General features: G+C 33.2%; 2 protein-coding genes and 1 long non-coding RNA gene across 4 annotated transcripts; 1 reads left to right on the plus strand and 2 right to left on the minus strand.

Annotated features, from left to right (window-relative positions):
- The first annotated feature begins 1217 nt into the window (after positions 1-1217).
- On the plus strand, positions 1218-8311 carry LOC127150476 (uncharacterized). 2 transcript variants are annotated; one of them, XR_007822833.1, is made up of 5 exons: positions 1218-1479; positions 4693-4887; positions 4995-5895; positions 7320-7455; positions 7926-8311. It is a non-coding gene; the product is annotated as an uncharacterized LOC127150476 (long non-coding RNA). The 2 variants fall into 2 exon arrangements; XR_007822832.1 differs by lacking the exon at positions 7926-8311 and having other exon boundaries at positions 7320-7798.
- Positions 4538-7500, minus strand: LOC103491182 (laccase-11). Its single transcript, XM_008451024.2, has 6 exons — positions 7372-7500; positions 7087-7238; positions 6747-6991; positions 6031-6159; positions 5010-5933; positions 4538-4910 (listed from the first exon to the last, which is right to left on the minus strand). Exons 1-6 carry the CDS (start codon positions 7480-7482, stop codon positions 4780-4782), a joined length of 1692 nt encoding a protein of 563 aa, XP_008449246.1. The 5' UTR covers positions 7483-7500; the 3' UTR covers positions 4538-4779.
- Positions 8312-10132: 1821 nt separating the features above from the next.
- On the minus strand, positions 10133-14343 carry LOC103491183 (cytokinin riboside 5'-monophosphate phosphoribohydrolase LOG3). The gene is made up of 7 exons (XM_008451025.3): positions 13951-14343; positions 13332-13429; positions 13099-13129; positions 12362-12461; positions 11018-11088; positions 10732-10875; positions 10133-10485 (listed from the first exon to the last, which is right to left on the minus strand). Exons 1-7 carry the CDS (start codon positions 14068-14070, stop codon positions 10414-10416), a joined length of 636 nt encoding a protein of 211 aa, XP_008449247.1. The 5' UTR covers positions 14071-14343; the 3' UTR covers positions 10133-10413.
- Between the last annotated feature and the right edge of the window lie 1065 nt (positions 14344-15408).

Genomic DNA, 15408 nt, shown 5'->3' on the forward strand with positions numbered 1-15408 from the left:
CTTTTCCATTTGTTTCTTCCCCTTAATCTGTTGCCTTCTTACGTGGATGCTGCGTTCCCGTTTTTATCGATCATTGCCGACTTGTCGTTTTTCTCCCACCCCCCCCCCCTACTCTTTTCCCCCTTCCTCAACACTTTTCATTAAAAAAAGAAAAAAGAAAATCGATTTAGAAGTAAATTAATTTAATCTAATTAATCTTACCTATTACAATTTTAGTTTTATGATCTTGTTTGCACAATATGAACTTTTTTTAATTCCAAGGATTAAAGGAAATTAGAGGGAAAAAAAAAAACAAAACAAAATGGATGATAAGATAGAAACTATCAAATTTTCATTAAATTTGATTTATATGATGCTGTGACCTTTTGGTCTTCCTTAAACTTTGATGGAACTTTTGGAGAAAGAATAATTTTATTTATATTATTTGAACTAACTTTTAAATAGAATCTAGTAACAATAAAATTTAAATCAATATCTATGATATTATTTAAATTGATTCATTTACAGAATTGTTATAACTCTTAATTTAAAATTTTCGACATAAATTGAATTTTCGATTAGTGGTATATAATTAAATTATAAATGAATTGGTGATTTAATATTCTCTTTCTTCTTCTGACTAAATAATTCAACAATTCCAAAAGTGGAAAATCAAACGGTCAATTTTACATGAAATTAATAATAATGACTAAAGTTTATTTAATAATAATCATTCAGTTCTAAATTTTTTGTTTTGTTATTGAAAATTAAGTTTATTTTCTTTAAATTTTTTATCGTGTTATATATTTTTTTTAAATAAAATAATTGAATTATTAATCAAATTTCAATAACAAAAATAGTCTTTTGATTTTCAAAACTTAACTCGATTTGTTAGAACATCCATAAAATCGGGTTAAGAAATCAATAAATTATATTTTAAGTATGTTAAATAAACTTATTTTGGAAAATAAAAATAAAAATAAAAATAATTATCAAATAAGACATAAATTACAATCCAACTGTCACTCAATTAAAAATTATTATTTATGTTTCCAACTATCAAATAATATAATATATATTTTTGTTTACATTAGCCAACATAATCATGACTTATTAAAATATTTGTAGTCTATCATCTCTACTTAAATTAATAATTAACTTTTGTAACATTAAGAAGACATTAATTAATTAGATTAATATAGATGTTGTTGAGCACATGGGATGGAACAGAGTTTAAAGAGGTAAGCAGCAGCAGCAGCAGCGTAGGCGGTGCCGGCGCAGGCATTTGATTAGTTTCTTTAGACAGACACGCCCACGCTTGCAATTGCTACTAAACCCTATGCTTCTTTTTAATTGTTTAATTAATTAAATCCACCAACTACAAGTGGGGTTTGCCTTTGCTGGGATTATCAATGTCTTTTACTTTACTAATTACCCTTCAATGGATGCTGGGCACCCGACAAGGTCTTCGCACAGAAACTTCTATTTCCTCCTTTCGAGGTATTTCGGTCTCCCTACCCGACCCTATTCTTTTTCTTTTCTCTTTTAATTTCATTTTTCATCGTTATTCACGATTTCAACCGGTCAACAATTGATATCAAGACCAACCTCTTCATCTAACTATGGTTTTGTTGTGTTTATTCTATTTTTTAATGCCCACAAAGTGTTTGATAAAATGACTGAAGAACGATATTGGTTTTTCTTTTGGGCCGTTGGCTGTTGATAATAGTCCATTAGTCAGATTGTTTGAAATTTTAGTTTGTTGGTTGGTTATTTATACTTTTCTATCAAATGGAGTGATACTCTAGAAGTTATAGAGGTTTGATTGAACACATGTCCTCCATATTTTATTCAAGCCAATGGGTTTCTTGAAGTTGTTGACTTTATAACTTTTTTGAAATTATTTGATTTACTCTTGGTCGTTGGCTATCAAATACCACCAAGGATTAGTCTTAATTAATCATGTTAAAGTTGATATGTTTGATTCTGTCTTAGTTAATTTATAGAATGTTAGATGAGTATTGGGATCTACATGTTTGAGTATGTGTATAGCTTGTGAAATTACAACGATTTATCCAAAATGTATAGATAAATTGAAATATTAAATAGGGATTGATTATTTAACCGTTTCATACTGCACAACCTATGGACGAACTACTTAACGATGGAAACTATTTAAATTAAAAAAAAAAATTGCTTGTTGCCTAATAATTAGTGGAGTAAATTTGAGGTACTTCTCTTAACAATAGTAAAAGATAGTCCACCACACTACTGCAGAAAGTGTTCAGTTATTAAGTTGTTAAGTCCACACAAAGCCATATCTTAAGTTGTGCTTGTTTAGTTAGAATTTAGAAATTGTTTGATTAACTAAGGGGTTGTAAATGACTAAACTTATTTTAAAACTTGGTCGTCAACTTTGACAACCTATTTCAACGTGATGATTTTGTCGATTATAAAGTCTAGATTGACATCATTAACTTTGATGACAAATCTCCCAAAGGTTTTTAATGTCTTTTTAACCCTTTCCCTGTTGCTCCCACTCCCATCTTTTTCATGTCTGACTTTTGTTTAATGCGGAAGGAAAGGGAAAAAGAAAAAAAAAACACAAACACACACAACTTTCCCCATTTTGTTTGTTAGTAGTTGGAAGTTTTATGCCAGAGGACTTGCTTTGCTTTGATGTGCCCACTTGTAATGAATTTGAAATACCAACAAATTTAATTAAAAAAAATCAGACTAAGGTCCAAATTGTATCCAATGGATAGTAAAGTTTTCAAGTGATTGAAAATGAGCGCTTGAGGCTGCTTTTTCAATTTTTTTGTCAGATGGGTCATAAATTTTTTAGGAATTATTGTCACTATATCAGTACAACAACGGTAGAATAAAGGTTCATACCTTTGATATTAAAAGAAAAATATATATCGATTACCCTTAAGTTACGTTGGACATTGTAACAATTAATCATTAATTGTAAAGTAATATGTTAATTAATTGTATAGGTAACTTTAACTTGTAAAAAGTAATATGTTAATTAATTGTATAGGTAACTGTAACTTGTATTTACATTTTTTTAATCAGAACAGACAGGGGGATGAAACTTGATTTGAATTTTTAATGTCATGGAAGTGGAACCATATGCCTTATTACGTTGGTAATTTGTATATCATCCAGTTTCTACTTAATTTATAATTTGAATATGTAGAAGATTAGTAATGTCATAGAAATTGAATTATATTTAACATGGCCCTCAGTTACATTATTTGAGTGAGATGTTAATGGAAAACAAGGAATGAGAATAACCTTAAGATGTGGTGCTTTATAGTTTAGGCCGAAAAGTTTAACGACCCTATTCGTTAGGCTTCTTTCCAATCTTCAAACCCTAAAAGCCTTTTAATGGGCTTGGACCAAACATAAACCACTAGTTTCTATTTTTTTAAAAAAAATTATTTTCTTTTGAAAAAACTATTTTTTTTCGGGCATATATCAATTTTAAGAATAATCATTAAGTATATTACAACATTTTTTAAAAATTATAAATATAGCAAAGTCTATTGATAATAGACTTCTATCATTGATTGATTCTTTAGTTTATTAATAATAAACCAATATTTAAAACATGGTTTATGAAAGATAAAATTTAACAAATTTTGTTATATTTACAATTTTTTTTTTAAATATTGCTATAAACTTAATTATTTTCAATCTAATTGTTATATTTACAATTATTGTTTTTCCTCTCTCTTCTTTTCTTATAATTAGTCTTTGAGTTTGAGATTGGTTCTAATTCATCTTTTAAATTTTGTATACAAGTTAAAAGCATAGAAAAATTAAAGTAAATAATAAACATTAAACTTATATCTAATAGATACATTATTTTTTTAAAAAAATTAAATTTTGTAGGAATCTGGTAGATAGAAAATTAAAAAGTTTAAAATTCTAAACTTATAATTTAATCTTAATATTTGTTTAATACAACAATGGAGGGTAGGCGGACCACACATTTAATAGTTATTAGTAAATTTTTTAGATATAAGGTAAGCTAAACTCTTTTTTAATTGGTTTCAAATCACTTTTTAAAAGAGGATCAACTTTTTCTTTTTTCCATAAAGACTTAAAATAAGTGTTTGACCCATAACTCAACAAAGAGTCTTTAATTTCTATCATATTAACAGTAAAGTTTGGTTCCTTAATTAAGAAAAATTAAGATTACTAAAGTTTCTTAAAAAAATTCAATATCTTTTGTTTTAGACCTTTATTAAGAAACTTTATCATACATCTCTATATCTCAAATAAAGGGTTCTTAATTTCATCATATTAACACTACATTTAGTAACTTAATTTAATGTAAACAACTAAAAAATTGATCTCAAACTGATTTTAAGTTTATTTGGTCGAACGTCGAAGGTGAGCCTATGCCAATTTTGAACTATGCTCGGCAAAATTTAACATCAATGATTTGCAGTATTTACTATTTAGTTGGTTAGATTGAAACTTATGGTATATCATAAATTTCGATTTTTTTTCCTTTCAAAGTTTAGAACTCAAACTACATTTTCAATTGAACAGAAAAAGAATAACATTTTACTTGAAAATGTATGTGGAATTTCAAAGTTTGGTTCCCTCTACGTATAGGGATGAATCGCAATGGAAAGGTATGAAAAAAGTTAAATTTGGTATACATCTTGCTCACACAATCATCAATTGTTTCTGCAGATACAGTTTTTTGTAGTTATGAAGTGGAATTTGAAAAATGAGTATAATCCGTCAAGAAGAAGCTGCTGGTTGTATTTATCTAAAGCACTAGCATGGTGGAAGGTCCGCCGGCGGCGGCAGAATTGATTCTTCAGCTGATTTTCCATTCTCAACCACAAACGCCATCTTCAAACCCCACATTGTGTGTAACTCCAGGTGACAATGCATGAACCAAACCCCTAAACCATCATTAATATGTTATTATCAATATTCTTTATGAGCAAATTAAATTTTTTGACAATGGAAAGTAAAATAAACGAAAGGTTGATTGGTCGTACCTGGATTATCTGCTCTGAATCTGATAGCAGCCCAACCACCGGTAGGGACACCGACCGTATTCCTTTCGGGAGGATCAATCAGGTTATACTTCAAAGGATCATTCTTGGGATCGAAGTTACCGATTCCAGTACCGACCACGAAGAAATTGTAGCCGTGGAGATGAAACGGATGCGATTCAACAGTCAGCATATTGGTGTCTTGCAACACTAACTCAACCGTAGAATTAAACGCCAACTTACTCAGCCTCGTCCCTAAAGTCGTCGCCAAATTCGCCGTCAATGGCACACCCGTATAGTTAAACGGCACGGCTGGCCGGTCAGGAAAGTCAGCAGTGAAGACACCAGGGATGTTGAAGTAATGAGCCTGCAGAAGCCCTGTCTTAGGCATCACAAAAGTAATGTTGTTTAATGAAGCCGTCAGTTGCGTTCCATTCAAGCAACTGGCACATGGGTTTGCTCCTAAACCGATGGTGTAAAACAGATGCCTGTCGATTTTAATGGGGACATTGGTTGGGAACAGAGGAGTGTTCAAGCTTCTGAGCTTGTTGTTGTAGGACAGAGCAAAATTGGTGTCGTTGGGAAGAGGCAGAGTTGGCAGAGAAGGAAGGATTGTGGTAGGAATTCCTTTGTACTGCAAAATGGCAGTAACGGTCTTGTTGTCGACAGGTATTGGTGCGTCCATGAAGGGTCGAGCTGCCATGAAGTACCTGCCAGGGGCTTGATCAGCCTTAACCAGAACATTGGTGGTTTGGCCTGGGGCTATGAGAATGGCGGTGGTTGTGAAAGGTTTTGTGTAGACGGCATCGATCTCCACGACGGTCAGGGAGTGGCCGGCAATGGCGAAGAAGAGCTCGTCATTAAGCGCAGCATTGATGATCCTTAACAGGTATGTTTTTCCGGACTCTACTTCCAATGCGTATGTATCTAAACATAAAACGGTAATCGATGCACAAGAACTAGTAAAGTGAGTTTAAAGATTGCATGTATTAGTCAAACTTTTAAAGAGGGAAAATGGAAATACGTTTGTCTGAGCAAGGGAAGAGAGGGCCTGGTTTGCCGTTGATGGTGTGAGCGTCGGAGGTTTGGGGTGGAAGTCCCAATTTGTTGGCTTGATTAACAATAGTTTCAACATCTGAATTCCACCATTCTCCTGAATTTACAGATTGGCTGGTTACATCAATTGTGTATGCCAAATATCAGGAGTAAATTAAAAGTAACTGTCACAAATTTTTTTGATTTCACTTATTAGAGCTTTTTTTCTAAAGTCAAAGGTATTTATTAACTTTTCTCTTTTCGGGGGGGGGGGGGGGGGGGGGGGGGGGGGAGGGACGGGGGAGGGAGGAATGTATATTTCTTTTGGGGTCAAGAACTTAGAAGTAGAGTATTGAAAATTACAGGCATGTGTGGTAAGTTCTTTATTTGTAACTTAGTTTCTTAACATTATTATTAATGTCCAAACAAAATTTGAAAAACCAGAAAGAAGTTACTTTTCAATATTATGTTTTTGTTCTTTTCAAGTTTTGTTTAGATTTAACTTTTAAAAAGGGTTATTTTGAAGAAATGTTTAAATAGTATACTACAGAAAAGGGAAATGATTTCAAAAAGTAAACATCATTTTTCAAAAGAGAATCAAAAGGCCAGTAGCCACCAAATAGGCCCTTTAGGTCTGATTTTAATTTGTTTTCTTCTACCTTTTTGCAAAAGGAAAAAGAAAAGAGAGAGAGGGAAAGGAAGAACCTAAGACGATATTAGCCTCCAAATTTGGTTGAGGAAATGGGAACGGAGTTCCTAGTTTAGGCATAATAACAAAAGCCCCATAAACTGTGGCTCTTAGCCACAAAATGTGGGCATGCCACCACAAAGTCCCTCGTTGTCCTGTGACAGTAATGTCATAAGTGTAGCTATTGCCTGTCTTAATCGGACACTGTGTAATATAAGCTGGTCCATCTGCCCAACCGTTTCTTTGTTGTTTCAACCCATGCCTGCATTCTCAAAAAAAAAAAAAAAAAAAAAATACATAACTCTCGTTTCTAAGACGATTGAAAATCATTAGTAACATACATATATATGTTCTCACCAGTGAATAGACATGTTATATTGTGCATTGTTTGTGACATTTATGAGAACTCGGTCGCCTTCTCGAACATATATCGTCGGCCCAGGGAACATTCCGTTCACCGTGACAATTGGTTTGGCATTGCATAGCCTGCTCACATTCTTCACTTGAATCTATATCATCCCAAGAAACATAAGAAAATAGAAGTTAATTACGTTAATATTAATGTAAGTTATAAACTTGTAACAATGCAGATGTGAAATCTGCCAATCTCATATTCATAATGAAAGAGAGAAGAATCCCTACATCAAATTGGTATTTCTTAATTGCTGATTCAGCCAGAAAAGGGAGAGGTCCAACAAAGAATGTGAGGAGAAGCAGCAATCCCAGGTGAGAACCATATACTAAGATTGCCATTTTTTGTTCCTATTTGCCTTCAACTTTAGATATTCTGTTTTTAAAATGGTTGCTACTTATAATAACAAAAACAGTAAAATAAAAAAAGAAAAAGAAAAAAAAGAAAAGAAAAGAAATGTTAGGTCTTTTGAAGTTGTTAAGAGGCAAAGTTGGCTACGAGATGAAGCTTTCACTTAGCGATGGGTGAAAGCAAAACAACTAGGTTGATTTGAACCAGGCTTCAAAGCAACACTGTAGTAAGAAGTTGAAACATCACTATTACATTTGCTATATATTAATTTTGATTTATAACATTATAGTTTTATTTTCTGAACAATATGAAAACCATTGTGAAGCACTACCCCATGTTTTAATTTTTTTTTTTTCTGGAGTAGTGTTTAAGTTAATGTTGAATTGACTACATTGCAATATAGTATTCATATAAAACATGTTCCTTTCTGTAGTTTGTGACTATATGCAAATTGCTTTGGAGTAAGATGATGGATTTGTGGAGCTGTATTTGATGTTTGTTCTTCTTCTCCTTCTTCATCTTCTTCTTCTTCATGGGTTGGGTGAGGGAAAGAGACGAGCGATAGGGAAAGGCTACCTTACTTAATTTTATAAGCCGCCTTCAACTACCAAATATTTGGGCCTAGACTCAACAGAGTGGGCTTGGGTTTTGAATCTTATAACTTGGGCCTTGGTCAAGCCTTAAGAAGAGTGCAAAGTGAAAGGCTATGAATGTGATTGAGGTTAATGTGTGTTTCTTCTTATTTAAACCACATCATGATTACTTTGCTGACATATTTACTAATCATTGTCAAATCAAATCCTTGGTTTTGTGCTGTAATCAGCAATATAGTATTGTGAAAATTCTCTCCTTTTTTTAAAAAAATAATTACAAAAAAAAAAAGAACTTTTCCCTCGAGACCTTTTTGTGTATATTTTTCATTTATGAATTTTAAAAGCTTCTAATAAATCCATTTTTATCTATTTGGATTTGAATACTGCAAAAATGTCTAATAGATTTTTAAAACTTTTAATTGCATATTCAAAGTGTTCAACATTTTCTTTTAGAATTCTCGAATTTCTAGACAATAAAGTGGAAGTTTAGTCCTAATGAACGTAAAATTAAATTTATATTCAATATTTTAGTTGATTTTTCTTCTTCTGAATATGTCATAGGTTGAGATAAGAATTATAAGCTTAGCTTGACTGATTTCATATGTATGCAATTAGTTAATTATATAATAGGTTTGTGAATAACAGTGCCTTCTGAACACAATAATGTAGTTGATGAGGTTAATATGAAATATTGAGCAATATGGCTCCATCGATTCTTGTAGGTGAAAACTTCAATTGACAGGATTGGCATATAAACTACAATCAATTACAGCAAAAGCATGAACAGAAAACAAAATTCACGTATATTATGGCTTAAAAAAAGGAATTCTAAATGAACAAAAATAAATCACAGTCCATAAATATTATGGCATATCCCTTCTCTTCGGGTCTCACATTATCATCAGCATTTACACCTTCTTAGGGAATTTGGGAATCAATCAAAAATTTCAAGTCCTAATGGAAATGACCTATCAACAAACCTTATGCTGACCCAAATCCCTTTAGTTTGCATAATTAATTTGTGGATAAAAGTGTTAAAAAAGTAACTGGGACACTTTGATGGCTTTCCCATCTAATATTCCACACATTACTTGCCTAATCATCCCTTTTGTTTGATTTGCTGATATGAGCTACACCACTGACAGTTGTTGCCGTGTTATTGGCTCCAACCCACTTCCCTATGTCTACCTCAAAAAAACTTGCTGACATGCCCACCACGACAGATGTCACATTCTTATTTGTTTGAAAGAGCTGAATCCAACCACTTGTTAGTCTGAGGGTACAATGAGTATGCCCCCTACCCCCACCAATTGCGTCTCCCACCCAACACTATAGCCCTTCTAAACTTTGTTGTCTACATCTAAGGAACTCTCTCAAAACAGGTACATGTAAACAGGTGATGCATTTGTTAGCCTTACTGGCCCCTTATCCTTTTCCTTGTTAACTAACTACCACTTAACTCTCACTTAGTGGAGTATTGTTTCTATTCATGGTTCTTGCTTTCCTTTTTTAAGTTCATCAATGTGTAAGACAAAGATTTAAATTTCCGACTTTGGATTGAGAATAAACATCTTAATTAGTTTCAAACACTAGTTCAGATATGCTGAAGTTGGTTCTACAATTCTTATTTTCCTTTTTTGGGTTCATCAGGTAGGGTCAACAACATGTCTATCTTAACTAGCTTTAAACAATATGCTAAGGTTAACTTTACTATTCTTATTTTCAATGTCTGCTAAGGTTAACTTTACCATTCTTATTTTCAATGTCTATTTCTTGGACATTTCTTAAGTGAAAAGGAGATTAGAGAGTCATTTGATGTGAGTTTGATCTGTTTCTATGGGCATTTTAAAAGAGAGATGAGTTGATGTCATAATTTCAGTCGACAAGACATCTTGGAAGTTAGAACTGACATGTTTCATGTTCCAATCTTGAAATAACAAAATATCTGAAATCAATAGCATTTCTTACCAATACCCAGATGGATAATGAAATGATAATGGAGGTTTCCTGTTAGCTTACAGAGACAGAGACATGAAGAGAACAATAATTGATGAAACACTTGCAAAACATTTCTTTCTTTTTCTTCTTTTCTCCTTTTTTTCTCTCATGTTAGTAGATAGCCCATTCTCAGAGGGGAAACCTTCATCAACCTCGTTTACTTACAATTTCAAAAGGAAATTAGTGTTTCATAATGAAGGAAATATAGCAAACTTCATTTACTGAGGTCAATTTGCAATAATTTACAAAAAAAGAATCCCCCAAAATAGAAATTTAGAGCTTCAAAATTCAGATTCCATCTTTTCCTCCTTTTGCCATTCTATATCCTTCCTAGAGATAGCCAAGCTGCTCTATTTCCCAGTTCAACTTTAAAGCAGCTCTTTCATGACAAGGTGCATACTCCTACAAGCAACAAATCAACAGTTACTATTAGAACATAGCTGATACAGAGAGAGAGAGACCCTCCATTTTTCGCACAGCAATATAAATGCCTTATCTCTTTCTTTTCTCAGGAAACAAACATGTTTTCTTGAAATATTCATTTTTAATCCAAGAAATGGAGAAAATTGCAGAATACCACCCCCTTCCAGACATTAAAGCAATGTAAAGGATTTGGGAAGAAAGTTGTTGGGGAGGTAAAGAAAATACCTCCAATTTCATCATCAACTCCTTTGCCGTGGGAGCGGATAGGATGATTTCACGTGCACTTGGACTAATGAACCCTTCTTCCACAGCTTTGTCAATAAATGACAGCAAGGAATTATAGTATCCATCGACATTCAGCAAACCCACCTGAGAAATTTGAAATAATTTGCACCTTGAGTCAATTCCCCACCCAACTGAAGAAGTTACCAAACCATCAAAATATGAACAAAAAGGAGATAAATATGATTTGGATTAAAAAAAAAAGGAATTTGCAAAGGGTTCAGTTTACAGGTTTATCATGAATTCCAAGCTGAGCCCAAGTTATTACTTCAAGCAACTCCTCTAAAGTTCCATAACCACCTGTAAGAAACATTTGAATCCTTCATTATCAAATCAATTAAATATACTTTACAATAAAAAGACAGCTAGATTATTTACCAACGTGGGAGTTCTATATATTGAAAATTCAATTGTTTTCTTCAGCATTAATTGCTAAGTAATTTCAGTACAAGAATATAGATACGTAGAGTGCAGGACAATCCTATCCTTGGGTAATAACTTTCAGTATATATTTGATTTCAGTTAGCTTTCAGTTTGACAATCTGATGGGTCCAAATCTTCCAGTGCTCACCTTTTTAGTTGTCCATTTATGGGAAAACCATCTCCCCCCCCCCCCCCCCCCCCCCCCCAAAAAAAAAAAAAAAAACAAAAACAAACCAAAAGAAAAAGATACCAAACATGTTTAATTTATTTATCAATTCAATGTCAATTTTTACTGGGCCTTACCGACTGAAAGTAAAATACACATCTTTAAACTGTAAGATGAGGCGCCTTTTTGTTGAGTTAAATGCCATTAGAGTTCAATTTTGAACTGTAAGATCAAGATTACGAGACAACAATGTGGGAAAGGATGAGTAATTCTATCACAGAGATTGGAGGAATTCAGTAACTCTATTTTTCAGTGTAAGATGTTGATGGGTCATTAGTAGTCAAGAGTTTAGGGTTTGAAAGGCTAGACAATAATCATTGTGCCTTGGGGTTCGTGAGAGGTTGTTGATGAGTAATTATGACTAGCAAGCTAAAGACCTTAGAGCCAAACAGAAGGCATTGAAGTAAAAGATAACGCTCAGTTTGACTTGAAAAAAAAATAGAAAGAAAGAGAAAAAAAAAACTGATTCTTCGCTTCAATACTAGAAAGGGACTGAACTAGAGCTTTCAATGGACTTAACCATAAAAAGTAAGCACCGAAAGCAAAATAAATCCTCTTTTTTCCTTTTTTCCCCTCCTTTTTTTGGTTGTTCTCCCTTTCCGTTTACTTACCCTCTTTGAACAAAGATATTCTGCTAAAGACACATGGAACTTTTCAAGACAGAAGCTAAATCCAAAAGCAAAGAGGGAAGAGGACTATTCACTTTGCAGTTAATGGTTCTATCCACTTTTACATAAATTGACACAGAAAGAGAGTTCAAATTAGAGAAGGGTTTTGGTTTTGGCTGTCATTGGAAAGTAAAGTCTTATAAATGCTCTGATAAGCAGGAAAAAAAGAAACACCAGAGGAGCATTATGTTTTCCAAATATGCATCGAATATTGCAGTGCAAAAGGAAATGGTGAGAGGGATAATATTGTACTCACCAGGTAAGGCAATAAAAGCATCAGAATGCTTAGCCATTTCAGCCTTCCTTTGATGCATATCTGCAACTGCCTTCACTTCCCCTACTGTTTCACCAGTTAGCTGCAAAAGGAAACAAACATAGCCAAGAAAAAAAGAAATTGAAAATTTTTTAATGGAGAGAGAGTTTTGCAGTAAAGTAATGATGTGTGTTGCAGGAATAATTTCTTGGTCAGATATTCCCTAGCCACAATATTTCAAGCTCACAAGATAAAACAAAAGAAAATGTTCACAAGTAGGAAAATGCCAAGGAATAAAAAACAATGGAACAAAAGCTCAACTGATCGGAGGAAGTTGACATAGAATCATTCAAAATAGCAAACAGAAGATCCCCAAATATTTATGTCTCTAACTGTAGCCAACCATTTTTTATTGGTGCTAAATACTCAAGTGAATTGGTACATAGATAAGGTCACAAGTGCCCACAAAAGAGACAACCATTCTTGAAATTGAGAACCACTTGGAAAATAGCAAAGAGAAAAACACACATCAATGGAGGATTTCAATCGGTGGAATCAGTGAAAAGGGGAAGAAGAAAGTGGCCATGAAAATTGAAAACAAAAAATGTGAAAAATAAAATTAGTGAAAGTCTTGAAACATCAGCTCAGAGAAAAAGTGAGGTAATAAAGGCTATATTGAATCTATATATTTGGTATAATTTGAAAAGGTTAATTGTGTTTTTTAGCAGTAGCAGACATACCTCTCGAGGCATGAGTGTCTTGGGAATGACTCTGAGAAGGGGAAAAAACAACAAGAAGACAAAAATTAGTTATTTATTTATAAGAAAAAAAAAATGAAGGCCTAAAAACAGAACAACCTCAATAATAATTTCCCCTCCTTCCTTAATCACTCATCATTCTTGTCTTTTACTCTTCTTTTCTTCACTGGGTATTATCACAATTTTCAAAAAGGAAAAACTAGTCTTAGACTTACCCTATAACATGTCCTCCACCTCCATGAACAGCTTGTGAAACCAAACCCATTAGCCCTATGCTTCCTCCTCCATACACCAGATTTATGTTCCTCGAAACCTTCAGAAAAAATTAAAGATAAATAAACAAAAGGATGAAAGCTACAAAAAGCAAAGGATGAACAGAGGGTTTGTTAGTAAATAGTTTGTAGCTCCCCACCAAGAAAAAGGAAAAATAAATGTTTAAGTTGAAGGCATTTAAATGACTGAAAAAACAAAAGGAAAGAAAACTAAAGGAGGTTTTTGATTGACAGGTTATGACAGAAAACAGAGGAATCAGAATAGACAAGAAAAGAAGTAGGAGAAGGAGACGAATATGGTAAAAATAAAAACAACCATTTTAGGACAATGAGCTGAAATAAAATAAACAAAAAAAAAATGAAAGTAAAATGATTCCTGACAAAGAAGAAAAACAAGAAATAAAAGCAAAACAGAGGAGTCACATTGAGAGGCAGAGAAAGAAAACACAGAAAAAGATTAAACAACACTAACTTTAAAGAAAAACCCAGTTGAGAAAAGTGATGAAAAACAAAGATTGATTGAGATTTGTTGAAGTAGAAGAAAAAAGAAGAAGACGAATACCAATTCATTGCCAAGGTCAATGGCAGCATCTTGGTAGCTACTTTTCCTGCCTTGACTACTACCACAAAACACACAAATTCTTCTGAACTTGGATTGCCTCATTTCATTCTCAACCTCCATGAATCCTCTACAAATCCCTTTATTTGGTTGGTTTTGTTGAGTAACAAAAACAAATGAAAATGGGGTTTTGCTTTTTCAGGGAAAAAAAAGAAAAAGGAATGAAATTGTTGTTTGTTCTGTGTCTATATGTTTCCCCAACAACTGTATTCAAAGAGTGTGTGCACAGAACAATACAAAAAAAAATATGAAAGGCAAAGGCTACACCCTTTTCTGCTTCTACGCCACCAGTCTCTTCCCTCTCTTTTTTCTTCTTTCTCTTTCCTTTCTCCTTTCTCAATGGCTATTGGTATATATAAACCTCCTCGCACGTGACTGCGAGTACACCTTACCACGCTCGTACGCCCACCTTCACACCTTCGCACGCGTGGACCACCATCCTCTCTCTCTCCTCTCATTTACACCACCCACTACCACAAAACACACACACACACACAAACACAAAGACGATGTCTTTTTTGGTTTTTACCCATTTTCTCAAAAAACCCATCTTTTATTTTACATTTCTTTGGACCCCATCTCAAAGGTCGATGTTTTTATATATGTATAGGAGTTCTCTCAAGCTATGTTTTTTCTTGAGAATTTATGATCAAATATACAACTTTTGCACTTTCTCCTACAAGAAGTAGAGCATCTCTCACTCTCACTCCCTTCCATTGAAACACGTACAATAAAATTGTATCCATCTATTATTTAGATTGAGCTTAGACAACTTCTATAGATGTTTCCATATGCTAACACGGATAACTTAGGGGTCATAATTGGGCTCAATGAGCACCTATTGATCAAAATGCCTCTAAATTCTTCTTGCAGGACCCTAGGCTCAACATTGCAAAGGCAATGTTGCAACACTATGTAAGTTTGATTGACATTGCTAGAAAAAAGTTTTGTATGCCTTAACGTTGTGGTCGATCCTCGCACGAAAGCATGAATTGTCATTTCAAATGTCGATGTTTTAATTTTTAAATTAAGATTTTCTCAAAATACCCTAGCTATTTTTTTTCTTAAGAATATAAGAAGAAATAAAAGTTCTAAAAAGAGAGCATCTCCCACCCCCTTGCTCTTATCCATTGGAGGAAAAAAAAAAATAATACCTTTTGGTGTATAAAGAAAATATGATTGTAGACTCTAGAGAATATTTCTTTCTTTTTAGAAACCAAATTTTATGGTTGACTGACTCATTGCTACATAAAAAGATTACGAGTCTTTTTCTAATTAGAATGTTTAATTAACTAAACCAAAATAGGTTGATGATGATGGATAATAATAATAATAGTCATGATGAAAATGCACTTACAAACCTAAGGTTGAAGCAAACATTTATTTGTACATGGCAGAATT

Source organism: Cucumis melo, chromosome 8 (genome assembly GCF_025177605.1).
Source record: "Cucumis melo cultivar AY chromosome 8, USDA_Cmelo_AY_1.0, whole genome shotgun sequence".
In the NCBI taxonomy this organism is placed as follows: domain Eukaryota; kingdom Viridiplantae; phylum Streptophyta; class Magnoliopsida; order Cucurbitales; family Cucurbitaceae; genus Cucumis; species Cucumis melo.